Genomic DNA, 15,235 nt, shown 5'->3' with positions numbered 1-15,235 from the left:
CTGTTGCTTCACCAGCAGTAAATTTCACTTTTCAAAAAAGAAGGGTTTGCTATTAGTAGCTGTGCAGATTCTGTCTAATACACAAGGTTCAGAACCCATGACAGATATGTTTTTCATTGTCTATGGAGTTTGGTCAAAATTATCATATGCTCTAAATCAAGCCAAGCCAAAGTATTTGGCAGTTGAACAGTGCTCTTATTACAATGCTATCGTGAAACATTCTGATTGCTTCAGGTACTTCATTAATAAGACAAGTTGAAAGTACCCTTAAAAGGGCAATTGAGGAACTCTTACATGTTCTGAATGTTACTTATACTTTACCTTGAGTTTTTATTGTAATGCCAAATGCACTTGTAAGTAGTAAATGGATATTTTGTTTCCTTTATTGTACAGTCATAGTTTGTATATTTTAATCGCAGAACTGTTTTGGTATGGAGAGGCTCAGTGCCCTAATTCTCTACTACTTTTGAGACAATAAAGCTTTAATCCCTTTACTTAAATCCAGTTTTAAAACTTCCCAAATGTGATAACTGTCTGTGTACTTCTGCTGAAAAGCTGTTTTGTAACTTCTGACAGCAATACTGCTACCGATATACATCTGCAGCAACAGTACAATACAAGGGACTTCTGAAAAATAGTTTCTAGGGGTAACCCACTACCCACGTGAGAGAGAAGCCTGGTCTCTTTGGGATAAAGGTATATTTCTTGGCCTCTGAAATTCTGAGTCTCAAATTGACAAGCTCTGATGGTAAAGTATGATTTTTGCCATCTATGACCTGCTGTGTGGGTTCACTGATAAGGTGCCTTAGGACACTAAAGACCAGTTTCGGGCCCTGGATCTGGATCCTGTTTGACAAAGGAAATCTAGTAATGAGATTGTCACGTCAGACTGCCCAAGATGTAGTGGATGTGGCAGTGAGATCCCTGGTGACTGCTGTAATAATGAAACTTACCGTGGCTCTCTTTGGAAATTCTTGAGTCTGAACTGACAGTGGAGGACCGTCTATTTGAGACCATCGTTTTCTTCAATGCTACAATGGATAACGCTCTCTAACTGTTGAAAGAATCCTGAGTCCACTGCGATTGCTTGGTATTTATGCATCTGGAGTCAAGAGGAAACCAATAAGCTGCAGTTCAGATGACTAGCCCTGCCTTTTATCATCAGTGACAGTACAAACTGCCATGCAAGCATCAGAGGACACACAAAGGGTAGACAGGGTCAGTCGTTTTTCCCTTCCCAGCCACTGCTATCCTTGAAACCAGCATTTTGACAGGATCTTCTAGAATCCATAGAAGATTAGGACTGGAAGAGACCTCAGGAGATCATCTAGTCCAACATCCTGCTCAAAGCAGGACCAACTCCAACTAAATCATCCCAGCCAGGGCTTTGTCAAGCTGGGCCTTAAAAACCTCTAAGGATGGAGATTCCACCACCTCCCGAAGTAACCCATTCCCGTGCTTCACCATCCTCCTTGTGAAAGTTTTTTCCTAATATCCAACCTAGACCTCTCGCACTGCAACTTGAGACCATTACTCCTTGTTCTGTCATCAGCCACCACTGAGAACAACTAGCTCCATCCTCTTTGGAACCCCGCTTCAGGTAGTTGAAGGCTATCAAATTCCCCCTCACTCTTCTCTTCTGCAGACTAAATAAGCCCAGTTCCCTAAGCCTCTCCTCATAAGTCATGTGTGCCATCATTTTCATTGCCCTCTGTTGTTGGACTTTCTCAAATTTGTCCACATCCCTTCTGTAGTGTGTGTGTGTGGGGGGAACGGGGATGCAATTCTCCAGATGTGGCCTCACCAGAACCGAATAGCGGGGAATAGTCACTTCCCTTGAGCTGCTGGCAATGCTCCTACTAATGCAGCTCAATGTGCCATTAGCCTTCTTGGCAACAAAGGCACACTGTTGACTCCTGTCCAGCTTCTCGTCCACTGTAATCCCCAGGTCCTTTTCTGCAGGACTCTGCACTTGTCCTTGTTGAACCTCATCAGAGTTCTTTTAGCCCAATCCTCCAGTTTGTCTAGGTCACTCTGGACTGGGGCAGGCAAACTTTGTGGCCTGAGGGCCACATCGGGGAATAGAAATTGTATGGCAGGCCATGAATGCTCACAAAATTGGGGTTGGGGTGAGGGCTCTAGTTGGTGCGGGCCTGGGGATGAGGAGTTTGGGGTACAGGAGGGTGCTCCGTGCTGGGATCGAGGGGTTTGGAGAGTGGGAGGGGAAACAGGGCAAGGGGTTGGGGCGTGGGGAGAAACTCAGGGGCAGGCTTCAAATGGCACTTAAATCAAGCAGCTCCCGGAAGCAGGGGCATGTCCCTTTTCTGGATCCTACGCATGGAGCAGCCCCTGACCCTGCACCCCGGGGCCATGCAGCTGCTTCCGGGAGCCACATACTGCAGCTTCTGACCCTGCGTCCCAGAGTGGGACCATGCCACAGCTTTCGGGAGCCACGTGGTGCTGGAGCTCGTGGGCCAGCTTAAAACAGCTTGCAGGCTGGATCTGGGCCGTAGTTTGCCCACCCCGCTCTGGACCCTATCCCTATCCTCCAGCTTAGTGTCTTCCACGAACTTGCCGAGGGTGCAATCCATCCCATCATCCAGATCATTAATAAAGATGTTGAACAAAACCAGCTCCAGGACAGATCCCTGGGGCACTCCGCTTGATACCAGCTGCCAACTAGACATTGAGCCGTTGATCTGTTGAACAGGTCCATTCATCCAATCCATACTTTAACTTGCTGGCAAGAATACTGTGGGAGACCGTATCTAAAGCTTTGCTAAAGTCAAGATTTATCATGTCTGTTTAAATCTGAAATGTGGCATGCAAATGATCAGAATAGGAGTCCACCGCTTTTCCTATATCCACAGAGCCAGTTATCTCATCATAGAAGGCAATCAGGTTGGTCAGGCATGACTTGCCTTTGGTGAATCCATGTTGACTGTTCCTGATCTCCTTCCTCTCCTCCAAGTGCTTCAAAATGGATTCCTTGAGGACCTGCTCCATGATTTTTCCAGGAACTGAGTTAATGCTGACCGGTCTGTTGTTCTCTCTATTCTCCTTCTTCCGTTTTTTTTAAAGATGGGCACTATATTTGTATTTTTCCAGTTGTCCCTGACCTCCCCTGATTGCCAAGAACTTTCAGAGATAATGGCCAATGGTTTGCAATCACATCAACCAACTCCATCTGCACTCTCGGATGCATTGCATCCAGCCCCATGGAATTGTGCATGTCCAATTTCTCTAAATAGTCCTTAACCTGTTCTTTCACCACTGAGGGCTGCTCACCGCCTCGCCATACTGGGCTGCCCAGTGCAGCAGTCTGGGAGCTGACCTCCTCTGTGAAGACAGAGGCAAAAAAAGCATTGATTACTTCAGCTTTTTCCACATCTGTCACTAGGTTGCCTCCCCCATTCAGTGAGGGTCCCACACTTTCCCTGACCACCTTCTGTTGCTAACATACCTGTAGAAACCCTTCTTGTTACCCTTCACATCCCTTACTAGCTGCAACTCCAGTCATGCCTTGGCCTTCCTGATTACACCCCTGCATGCTCTAGCAATATTCTTATACTCCTCCCTAGTCATCTGTCCAAGTTTCCACTTCTTGTAAGCTTCCTTTTTGTTTAAGCTCACCGAAGATTTCTCTGTTAAGCCAAGGGAGTCGCCTGCCATATTTGCTGCTATTTCTGCACATCTGGATGGTTTGTTCCTGCGCCTTCAACAAGGCTTCTTTAAAATACAGCCAGCTCTCCTGGACTCCTTTTCTGCTCATGTTAGCCTCTCGGGGGATCCTGCCCATGAGTTCCCTGAGGGAGTCAGTCTGATTTTCTGAAGTCCAGGGTCTGTATTGTGGTGCTCTCCTTCCTTCCTTCCTTTTGTCAGGATCTTGAATTCAGACCATCTCATGGTCACTGCTACCCAGGTTGCCAGCCACTTCTACTTCCCCTACCAATTCTTCCTTGTTTGTGAGCAGCAGAACAGGAGGAGCACAGCCCCTACTTGGTTCCTCCAGCACTAGCACCAGGAAGTTGTCCCCAACACTCTCTCCAAAAACTTCCTGGATTGTCTGTGCACCAGCTGTCCCTCTGGATCTGCACAGCCCCTCGGGTTCTTCTTTTGACCCTATGGGAGCTCCCTGGTGTCCATGCACATATTGAAGAACTCAAGTAACTACAAGGTGAGTAGATCATCCTTCTATGCTGTTACGGTAAAATTTACATTTTTAAGAAATCAGGATCTATGCAGATGTGGATGCTAGCATCATCTAAGTTATCCCTTTCTTTTCTTTCAAGGAAAATCTTAAACCAAGTCTGCCTTTCTTTGATCATATGTTAACTGCTTCTAGAGTTCAGTTACACCAGACACTTTGGGTTGAATATGTATTTCTTCAGACTATTTTCTCAAGCCACTTTAAAACTGATTTAGGACCAAATTTTGAATACTATATTATTTCAGCTCATTAGTATTTGACAGTTCACGATTGGTGCAGATCTTTGACTGTCCTTCAGCGTGAGCATAAGCTGTGCTGATTATAAGGTTTTCAGAAACCCCTTAAGTGCAGGTTGGGCATGTAGGCCAAAATAAAAGGATAAATAGAAGGCAAGAGTTTATTACAGTATTGCAATTTTCTAAAACTTTTTGCCTTCCTTCAAGAATATTGAAGACTACAAAATATTCATAATATGGGAGGGAACCCTTGGCCTTACCTTAGCTTTATTTAGGTGGCCTAAGTGGTCTGTTTTTAGTGGTGGGTGTTATGCCACTAGCAGAGTCCTCATCCGCCATTCAGTCCTTGGCCGGTCGGGGAGGGGGTGTGTGTGTGTGTATATGTGTGTGTGTGTGTGTGTGTGTATATATATATATAAAATATATTTTTAATGTGGAACTGAACCAATATTAATTTCACACAGTCCCTCAAGCCACCAGCAGTTGGTGACTGTTACCATTCACCTGAGCTTTAATTAAATTTGTGCCATTGGAAAGGATCTGTGGCTGGCTCGTGGCCTGATAACGGGCTAATCTCCCAGCTGCTGATTTAATTCCATCTATTGTCCAACAAGAGATGCAACAAGCTCGTTCTTTTTTTAAAAAAGGGGCAAAAAATGGTGGCGTATACTTTTTGTACACGACCGCTTTTTTGAAGAATATAAGAGGGTACCATTGTGAGCAGCAATATGTAGCAATATCTTCAGGAAAATACCACAATTTGACAATTTTACTTCCAAGATTTGACTTAATAAGTTGCTCGTTTTTCTTTCTCAACTGTGTAGCTTCCAGAAAAGCTGCTGAGCAGACACGATTGGATCAAACAGTGGCAGCTAAGACAGAAACTGGGCAGGAAGATGGGAGAACTAAGTGACGAAATTAAAGACTACTTAATACTTCTAAGGAAGAAGGTTGGATAAATTATATGTTCACTTTCCTTAGTGAGTTACAAATAAGTATGTTTAGCTCTCCACCAATTCAACCTAAATCCTAACAGAATAAAATTATTATTCTAGGAAGGGTAACTAATTACTTAACATATCTAGAATTTATGACACTAATTAAAGGCAACAGAAAACTTCTAAGACTAGAAAATGGAATTTAGAATTCTTTAGTATTAGATTAATATTTAAATCTTAGATTTCACCACTTCCATGTTAAGGCATAGTATTTCTTTGCCTAAAGGCACAAGAAAAGTGGGAAGCCTTTAACCTATTCCCAGAGCAGTTTTGCCAGGATATTCCTGCCATACAGTTATGGAACTGATAAAAACCTTCATGTTATGATGAACATAACACACACATAATGAAGGAAGCAGCTTGAGACTGTGGGTTGGATGACTGCAACACAGTAAGTGTTGCATTGACCTAGTGCCACAATTCATATTATATGGCACTACTTGGTAGTGTAACACTCCTGTGAGGGTGATTCAGCCTTTCACCCTACTTAGGTAGATAATTGCGTTCCAAGTAAGAGTGCTCATTTGGGGAAGAGCTGTGTGCTTTCTGGATGAGACCTTACAAACTGAGGACATTTCTAGTCTTCATGGGCATGAAAAATCCCTTGTTTCTAAGGAGTTGGAAAATATTGGACCAGAGTGCTAGGACAGACCTCCATCTACCCCCTCACTATTGCTGTTGGGCGATCTACTGGCATGCCACCTAGCTGCTGTTCCCAGTCCCAGGGGTGAAGGGATTTCCTGCATTTATGTAGTACCATGTAAAGTGTTTTTAGAAGCCTTAGGGATGAAAGGTGCTATATAAATATAAGATACCAGAAGGGTGTGAGGAATTATACTTCACCACTACAGTGTGACATTTTAATGAATCTTCTTATGTTTCCTAATTTGTGGGGACTTTCTTTTCCCTTCTTGAATTAGATGATGCATAGACTAGTCTGTTGTCAACATAAAATTTTATTACTAGAAATACATAGTTCTAGGTTCACTCTCACTATTTTGGTTCATGTTTACCATACATCCTTAGTGAGAGCAGAGGTGTGTTCCCTATTGGACAAATGCTCTTAGTGGGGTGGTGGATGGCTGCAAGCAGTGATAGAATGACTGAATCTTTACACAGCAAAATGATCCTTTACTCCCCTTATCATTTGTGTATGTTTATGTATATACATATAGCTGTTACAGCATTTATCATTTGTTATCTAACATTTCCCAAATGTTGTACTCTTTATAGATTAGCATTTGATTTGTTTTCTTATTACAGCATGGAATCCGCTTAGTACAACGGTAGCCAAACTTCATTGCACCGTGACCCCCTTCTGACAACAAAAATTACTACATGACCCTAGGAGTGGGGACTGAAGCCTGAGTTTGCTGCCCCGGGTTGGGGGGCCCAAAGCCCAAGTGCCACTGTCCTGGGTTGGGGGACCAAAGCCCAGGGGCTTCCACTCCAGGCAAGGGGCATGTAACCTGAGTCCTACTGCCCAGGGCTGAAGCCCTTGGGCTTCACCTTCGTCACCAGACGGCAGGGCTCAGGCTTCATCTTTGTCACCAAGCCCCAGCAAATCTAAGCCAACCCTGGCGACCCCATTAAAATGGGGGAGCAACCCACTTTAGGGTCCCGACCCACAATTTGAGAACCCCTGGCTTAGTAGAATGTTTGTTTTATTGGTTCCATTATTCATATCTTTTGTGTGCATATATTTACAATTTTATTTTAAACATTTTAAATAGGCACAGATTTACTATGTCAAATTCTAATGTTTGGTTATATGCAGTAGGAGCTAAATAGCTAAAGCACTGTAGGTATTTGAGATGCAGGGAGAATATGAAAATTATAGGTACTGTTACAGCCAATGAAAAGGTTACTGCCTCTCTTCTGTCAGAATCTGTCTCTCCACCCCATTACTTTTTCCCCTTTCCTTTTCTTTCTGTTGATCTCAGCCTCATCAGATACTTGTTGCTACAGGAAAAAGGCAGCAGCTACAGCTATGGGAGGATTTAAAATAAATGGATTTTATTTTTTTTCAAGTAAAAATACGTGTATGAGAGCCCTTTATACATTTAATTCAAAGTAGCAGTGCTGAAAATGTGGCAATCTACACTTGAAAAAGTCCTTCTTTCCTTTTGCAGTTATGAATGATATGCTGTCACTTACCTTGATGATCCTGTTTTCTTTTATAGTGGGAGAGTATGAGTGAAATGAAAAGTCCCATAGAGAGACAAACAGCTTGTGACGAATTGTTTACAAATGAAGAGGAGGAGTACAGTCTCTATGAAGCTGTGAAATTTTTGATGCTGAACACAGCTATCGAATTATATGACGATGATAAAAAAGGAAAGAAAGTACCAGTGTTCTCATGGCTACTGTTTGCCCGGGATACATCCAGCAACCCTAGTCAGCTAATGAATAATCACTTGAATCAAATAGGTCACACTGGAGGCCTTGAGCAAGTAAGGAGAGCTATTTATGCATTCTAGTATACGGGCAGTTTTCTAGTGTCTAGGACTTTCATGTTGTGGTAGAAGCAGAACTAATCACGAAAACACTTTCTGAAATGCTTTGGGAAAATCAACAGAGCTGTAGCAGCTTTAAGTTTGATGTGGTTTGATGCTTGTAAAAGGGTAGCTGCTCAGTAAATGGAATAATAGCCATACTCGTTAGTGGTGATCTAGTTAAGGGTCTGTGCTTGTAATTGTAAACCCCTGTTTTCTGGAGCATATAACTCCTGGAGAAGAAATGTTGCTCATTTTTTTACATATAGGTTTTTTAGTAAAGTAAATGAAGAATTAGATTAATGTCTTGAATGATTATTATTGTACCAGAAAAGGCCACTACTCTTAATTATTTAAAATGTTGATTTAAATGTCAAAATAAAGGGGTGGGGGTGTGTGTATGTGTGTGTATATATATATATAAAATATAATTGTAATATATGAAAAGCTAGCAGTACTGAATTAATTACATAAGGCAAACATATATGCAACAAGAACTGCATAATAAATCCATTGTCTGACTGATAGACATTTTTACTGGTCTTGATTACCTGAAAAACAGCATAATTCATCCTTGAGGAATTGCAGCTACCTAAGTGAACCATGACTTAATGTATAGAGCACAAACTGGTTAATGAAGATATTGGTGTGAAAGGTAGTACAAATATTTAAAAAACAATCAGGGAGCCTGATCTCAAAAGACCAGATTCCTTAAATCAGTGTAACTACCCTCAGAAGTGTAGTTGCAGGATAAAAATCCTAAGTGCAGTGCTCAACTGTGCATTTGTTAATCAAGAATAGCTAAGGGCCGGATCCTGTTCCCATTTAAGTTTTTGTACTAAACGCTCATTGACTAGGTGCTTAGTTCTACCTTTTTCAAGTAAAGTCGGTTATCACCTGCCTTTAACTTGTTGGCTTTTCTTGGGGTCCAGCTTTGTCACCCTTACTCACATGGAGTTGAACTTTACTCAATGACTCATCCTATTGAGATCAATGAGACTGTTCTGATAAGTTATGACTAGAACAGGTTACGCCTGGCCCTGTATGAGTTCACAAGACAGGTGGGAAGGACTGGGGGAAACCCTTCCTTGCTACCTCACATCCATGCAGGCAACAGGCCTAATAAGGTTCTTGTACTTGCTGAGCACAAGGACTACAGAGGCTAATGCTGCTGACAGTGCTAGTCTCTATGAAATGGGGCGGGGGCAATGGTCCTAACCTGCATGCATACACACATTACCATCAGCCTTGCTCCAACTGGAAGAATTGGCTGGGTGCAGATGTGAGTGGATGCCCGCCGTACCTTCAAGTGTGGTGGTGGTGCAACGCTCATGTTCTTCCTGGCATTTCCTGGGGAAGTACCATGCCTTAGCTTTTACTGCTGTGCCTTAAAGGCACAATTCAACTCTATTCCAGCTATTTCTGCAGTCGTGTCCTCGTTTCCCTCCTTTGAGGGACATTAAACTATCTAAAGACAAGTAGGGACATGGATTCTGAGTGCATATGCATTCTCATTTTTTAAAATTCTGTTTCTTTTATAAAGAGTGTTACTGCTTTTAACATGTGTAGCACTAGAAACTAAAGTCCTGAAATAATCCAACTTCTACAGCACGAGCAGCATCAAGCAGAGGTTCCCCCTCACTGTCTTACTGTTCTTACGTGTAAGTTTAAAAAATTATAGCAGGTATGAAGTGCTGCTTTAGTTATACTAAAGCAAATGTATATCAAAGTGCTTTAAACAGTTTGTTTTTTAAATGTAAGTCTTCAGGCTTTGTCCAAGGGGAGTCAAATCTATCTGACCCCATTATAGTTACGTGTCTTAGACTGAATTCTGAACATCTAGTGCACTTGGACTGACTCCTGTCTGTCTCAATGGAGTAAAGGAGCATTCAGTGGTTGGTAGCCTCTGTTCAGGAAATGATACAGGTATAGGTCCACAATTTTCTATCAGGAATGTTTAAAGCTAAGTACCTTAAGCACTGAAATAAGTGGCATTATTTCTTTCAAAAGCCTTGAACACATAGCTTTCATTTTGAAATGAAGTGTCTTGATTTTCAAACATTTGAACAAACTACTTCACTGCCTTAAGCACTTGAGATTAAAAATTTTGGCTATACTGTGTAATGAGTACACAGTGTGAAATCGTTGTGTATTTGCACCCTGAGGATGGGATTTCAGTGAATTTCCTCATGCAAGGGAATCTCAGTATCTGAGCTTCATTCTCCATTTTAAGGGTCCTCTTGTACAGAATAACGTGTCTGGAAAAATACACACTAGTATTATGCATTACATTCTAATTGATTTTTTTTCTTTCAACCTAGGTGGAAATGTTTCTTCTTGCATATGCTCTGCAGTATACCATCAGAGTTTATCGATTGTATAAATACAGCACTGATGAATTCATCACACTTTATCCCAATGACCCAGAGGAGGACTGGCCTGTGGTGACTCTTATAACTGAAGATGACAGACATTATAATATTCCAGTCAGAATGTGTGAAGAGACTAGTTTGTAAACAAGAGATTTTGGCAGATTTATAAATTTGATATCCAAGTCTCACCTGGATGTTAAATTTCCAACACTATTTTGAAATAAAGTCATGATGAGATTTACACGGTGAAACCTACAGTACTTTGGATCTCGAGTTACAAAGGATTGAACTGAAATTCCAAATAGGATCTTTGTAGTGGGCTGACTTGGGGCTAGCAGGCCTAGTGGGCATGCCATGACTCAGCAGACCCCAAAGTCCTGAGATGGCCTTGCTTGGATGGTCCATGGGCATGGTGGCTGAGTTAGGGTCTGTCATTCCCTGGTGGGGAGAAAGTAGAGAGACCTGGGTCCTCCCTCTCCACCAGATCCCAACACAAGGGAAAGGGGAGAGGAGCGTCTCTTGCTGATAAAACCCAGACCAGTTTCCTCTGAGCCACTTGCTACATCCCCGCTCTCTCTCTTCATTTTGGAGGATGATTGCAGCACTCTGCCCCCTCCCAGCAGAGAGTTTCCCCATAAGTCTCAGCAGTTCAGATAGCAAACGGGTAGCTCACTTCTCAGTGTCCAGATATTCTCCCTTGTCAGGGAGCAGGGGAGGGAAAAGGGTCAAGCCCCCAGCCTCCCAGTTAGGTCTTACCCACAGTCGAGACCCTTCTCCTGTGGTTTGCTCTGTCCCAGAAGCTGCAAACTGGCTCCCTCCATGCAGACCGCCTCTCCTTCACTCTTCTCCTGCTTGACTTTCAGAGTCCCCTTTTAAGCAGGCCCTCCTTTTGGAGCATGTTCTGAAGCTGCTGAGAGGCGGGGCCCAATGGGCCCTGTACCTCTCCTTCACTCCCTTAGCCTTTGTGTGCGGTCTGTAAACCCCACACACAACCTCCCTTTAAAGAATACCTGACTAGAAAATAAAGTTGGTCTCTGTTGCTTGGTGTAAATGAATTTTCATGGCACTCTCTGGAACAAATCTCTTAAATGGATTATGTATAATAGAATATAAAATGTGTAAACTAGGGAGTAGGTATGATGGAAAAAATAATAATAATTTTCCCCTGAAAGGGCATGGCAAAGAGACTTGATTGGGGTTATAGAGTAGTTTGCCTGGAGGTCAGCAGTTTAGATCCTCCTCAGCTGTGTATTGTCTGAAAGCCATTAACATGTGGTGGCATTTTGGGAGAGTATGTGAAATAAACTTGTCAATCCAGTTCCTAGTGAACACATGCCCATATCACAAAAGCTGTTCTCATAATTGGCATATTTATGGGAAGTCTCAGTGGAGAGGCTAAGGATTTGAATGGATCTGGAGATTGCACTAGAAACCTGGCTGGGGTTGAGCCAAATGAGCATGCAATGTGAATCTAGCCCTACTGCTGCCTCTGGTTTTCCTGTGGGCCAGCGATTCTTCAGGGCTTTCAATCTGGCACCTTTCACAAGTGTTCTAAAAATAAATTGGAATAGTAATGCAGCAGTGCTCTGCAATGTGGTCATAGTTTCAGGATTTTCTATTGTAGCCATATGAATTGGTTTAAATCTGAAATGTGACATGCAAATGATCAGAATAGGAGTAAAAATGACTTTAAATGGCATGCAAACCAGACAGTGGTAGTTGAGTGTCTGTCCTCTTCTACGACACACTTTTTGTCCAATAGGATTGGACCTGTTAGGGTCATTTTATTTAAAGGTATACTAAAAAACACAGCAATATGGAAAATTGGGTTGTGCTGTTCCGTTTGAACTATCTTCTAAACTTCTCTTGCATATTTAGTCCATAACAACAGCTTTTTGAAAACAGCCTGATGATAATTCCTCAATTTACATGGGATTTAAGTTTTTTCATTTTAAATGGTGAGGGCCAACTTCTGCTGTCAGTTATTCCTGATTTTTCACCTGCATAAAGGGAGGCAGAATTTGACCCCCAGTTCTTAACTAGTGTCTGACGTAGTTACTGTGTTTTTTCCATGTAGTATTTGCAGGCTTCTGGATATTCTGAGTGTAGTGTGCTTACTAGAGTATACAGTATGTATTGACCACACTTAGATCTCACACCCTAGCAATAAGTAATGGCTCTATCTTTTTGTTATATCTACCCTATGGAAAATTATTAGCATGATGTTTTGTGTTAAAGGTTCCTGGAAGCTGCAAGGGCAGAGCATAACAAACGTTGTGATAAAGAATATGTTGAGATCAAATGCGGGGTTTAAGGCTTGTTGCCGTTTCTGTCAACTTACTAGTGGCATGTGAATAACCAAGAAATTGCCAGAGACGTTACCGATAGCAAAGGAAAAGGAGAAGACACTTACAAATTAAAAGTTTACATTAGTTGTTTCACTTCACCTGGACTTTAATGGAAAAATAGTACATAAGCAGTTTTTTCTGATTAATTTTCTATCTTGAACATTGGTGTCTTTTTGCTTTTAAGAAGGGTTATTGTACTTGAGACTAAAATGTATGAGCCTAAACAAAACACTTTAAAAAATCCATGGGTTTTTTTGAGTTGTGCAATGTGCAGGTATATTTAGGGTGCAGACTTGCAGTCCTGGTGCCTGTAGGGCAACATGTGCAAGTGAGGGTTGTGGCATCAAGCCCAAAAGACTTGCATAATTGTTATCCATAGAATATGGTGGAAGCCTGAATACTGCTAAAAACTTGGAATTTGCTTCTGTAGAGGTCAGTGGCAAAACTACGACTGACATCAGTGGGAACAGGACACTTCAGGATATTCAGAGAATAGAAACGGCCTTGCATGTTACACTCATGAAAATATTTTAATGCAAAAAACTCCGTTTTCAGCTACATTGTATACATATGTTCAACTAAACATCTATTTCAAATATATTAAATTTTAATATTGACTGCAGTGTTTCCTTTATCTGGTGCTCCAGAGTGGACAATTATTTGCTTTCAGACCCTTATATTTTCTCCTATACTTAGCTGAACAAGTGAGGTGGACGCCACCTCAATGGAGACAATAAATGAAGAAACTGAGATAGTGGATAGAGAAGGAGAGTGGTGGTGTGATCCAGTTACTCTTGTGCCCTTGAGTATTCTTCAGTGAGCGCTTACCTATGACAGCAACAGCTGCTCTGAGTGAAGATTGCAGGGTTGGGCCCATAGGTGGCAATAGTTAAAACACTGAAACTGGAATGAGTTGGAAGATATAGCAGATACCTTAGCTCGTTATCCAGTTACCTAGCTAGGTACTTACATGACTCCCATTACTGTAGTATCGGACCACCTAGGTGGTAGAGATGAGAACTTTGCAGTCAGGTGTCTGATTTTTGTTGTTCCCACATAGTCTGTGCATTTCTCCCCTCTAACTACTTGTTGCCTGTCTTGTGTTATGTGTAACTGAAAAATTATAGCACCTTAGAGACTAGCAAATTTATTTGGGCATAAGCTTTCGTGGGCTAAAACCCACTTCATTGGATGCATGCAGTGGAAAATACAGTAGGAAGATTTTATGTACACAGAGAACATGAAAAAATGGGTGTTGCCATACCAACTGTAATGAGACCAATCAATTAAGGTGGGCTATTATCAGCAGGAAAAAAAAAAAAATTAGCATGGGGAAATAGTTTTTACTTTGTGTAATGACCCATCCGCTCCCAGTCTTTATTCAAGCCTAATTTAACGGTGTCCAGTTTGCAAATTAATTCTGGTTCTGCAGTTTCTCATTGGAGTCTGTTTCTGAAGTTTTTTTTGTTGGAGAATTGCGACTTTTAGTGAAATTGAGTGACCAGAGAGATCGAAGTGTTCTCCAACTGGTTTATGAATGTTATAATTCTTGACGTCTGATTTATGTCCATTTATTTTTTTACGTAAGACTGTCCAGTTTGCCCCATGTACATGGCAGAGGGGCATTGCTGGCACATGGCATATATCACATTGGTGGATGTGCAGGTGAATGAGCCTTTGATAGTGTGGTTGATGTGATTAGGCCCTATGACAGTGTCCCCTGAATAGATATGTGGACAGAGTTGGCAACGGGCCTTGTTGCAAGGATAGGTTCCTGGGTTAGTGTTTTTGTTGTGTGGTTGCTGGTCTTGTTACAGTTTGTATGGCAACACCCATTTTTTCATATTCTCTGTGTGTGTGTGTGTATATATACACACACACACACACACAATCTTCCTACTGTATTTTCCACTGTATGAATCGGATGAAGTGAGCTGTAGCTCACGAAAGCTTATGCCCAAAAAAATTTGTTAGTCTCTAAGGTGCCACAAGTACTCCCTATTTATTTATTTTTTTTCCCCCTGATACAGACTAACACGGTTACCACTCTGAAACCTGAAAAATTATAAACTTTTCACTGGTGGGACCATGTCTCTCTTTTACTTGAAGCAGCTAGCCCACTTCTGGGTGCTGAATAAAAATATATATTGGCCTGATTCTGCTCCCATTTTAGTCAGTGCCAAAATATGCATTGATTTGAATATTTATTTCTAGCTGCTTCTGAAAACACTGAAATATATATTTGTCAATAGAGCACAAAGGTAACAGATCAGCTCTGTAGTGCATAAAAGTGTTTAATAAAAGAGAGAAAATGTAGGTGGGTGATGTTTAAATTTTGGAACACTATTGTCCGACCATCCCAGCACTCTACAATGGGTACCAGCTGTGACGGCGTCACGGCATGGTATCTCGAGAGCATAACTGGCACTTTTGTGTGCAGCGAATGAATTATTTCATTTTCATCCTTTTGTTATATTAAGGAGGCTAAACCCCATTTTAGATCTGTTGTATGAGTGTGCCCATTTCTTGTGATACCATAGGTTTAGGTTGAGTATAATCTAGGAGCTTGTCATTGA

At 41.8% G+C, this 15,235-nt stretch overlaps 2 protein-coding genes across 5 annotated transcripts in view; one reads left to right on the top strand and one right to left on the bottom strand.

Moving 5' to 3' along the window:
- Positions 1-13,277, top strand: part of OTULIN (OTU deubiquitinase with linear linkage specificity) — a 50,664-nt gene extending 37,387 nt beyond the window's left edge. For all 4 annotated transcript variants that reach the window (XM_073332301.2, XM_073332304.2, XM_073332302.2 and 1 more), the window contains 3 exons: positions 5,271-5,396; positions 7,628-7,897; positions 10,261-13,277. In XM_073332301.2, coding sequence (XP_073188402.2) covers positions 5,271-5,396; positions 7,628-7,897; positions 10,261-10,455 — 591 coding nt within the window. In that variant the 3' untranslated portion in view covers positions 10,456-13,277. The remainder of the gene's footprint in view (positions 1-5,270; positions 5,397-7,627; positions 7,898-10,260) is intronic.
- The window catches only part of ANKH (ANKH inorganic pyrophosphate transport regulator), a 215,612-nt gene that overhangs the window by 37,996 nt on the left and 162,381 nt on the right, over positions 1-15,235 (bottom strand). The window lies entirely within an intron of this gene.

This window comes from Lepidochelys kempii, chromosome 2, assembly GCF_965140285.1.
Source record: "Lepidochelys kempii isolate rLepKem1 chromosome 2, rLepKem1.hap1, whole genome shotgun sequence".
NCBI classification, from domain to species: Eukaryota; Metazoa; Chordata; order Testudines; family Cheloniidae; genus Lepidochelys; species Lepidochelys kempii.
The sequence above is the reverse complement of the archived record's forward strand: the minus strand, read 5'-3'. Positions and strand labels throughout refer to the sequence as shown.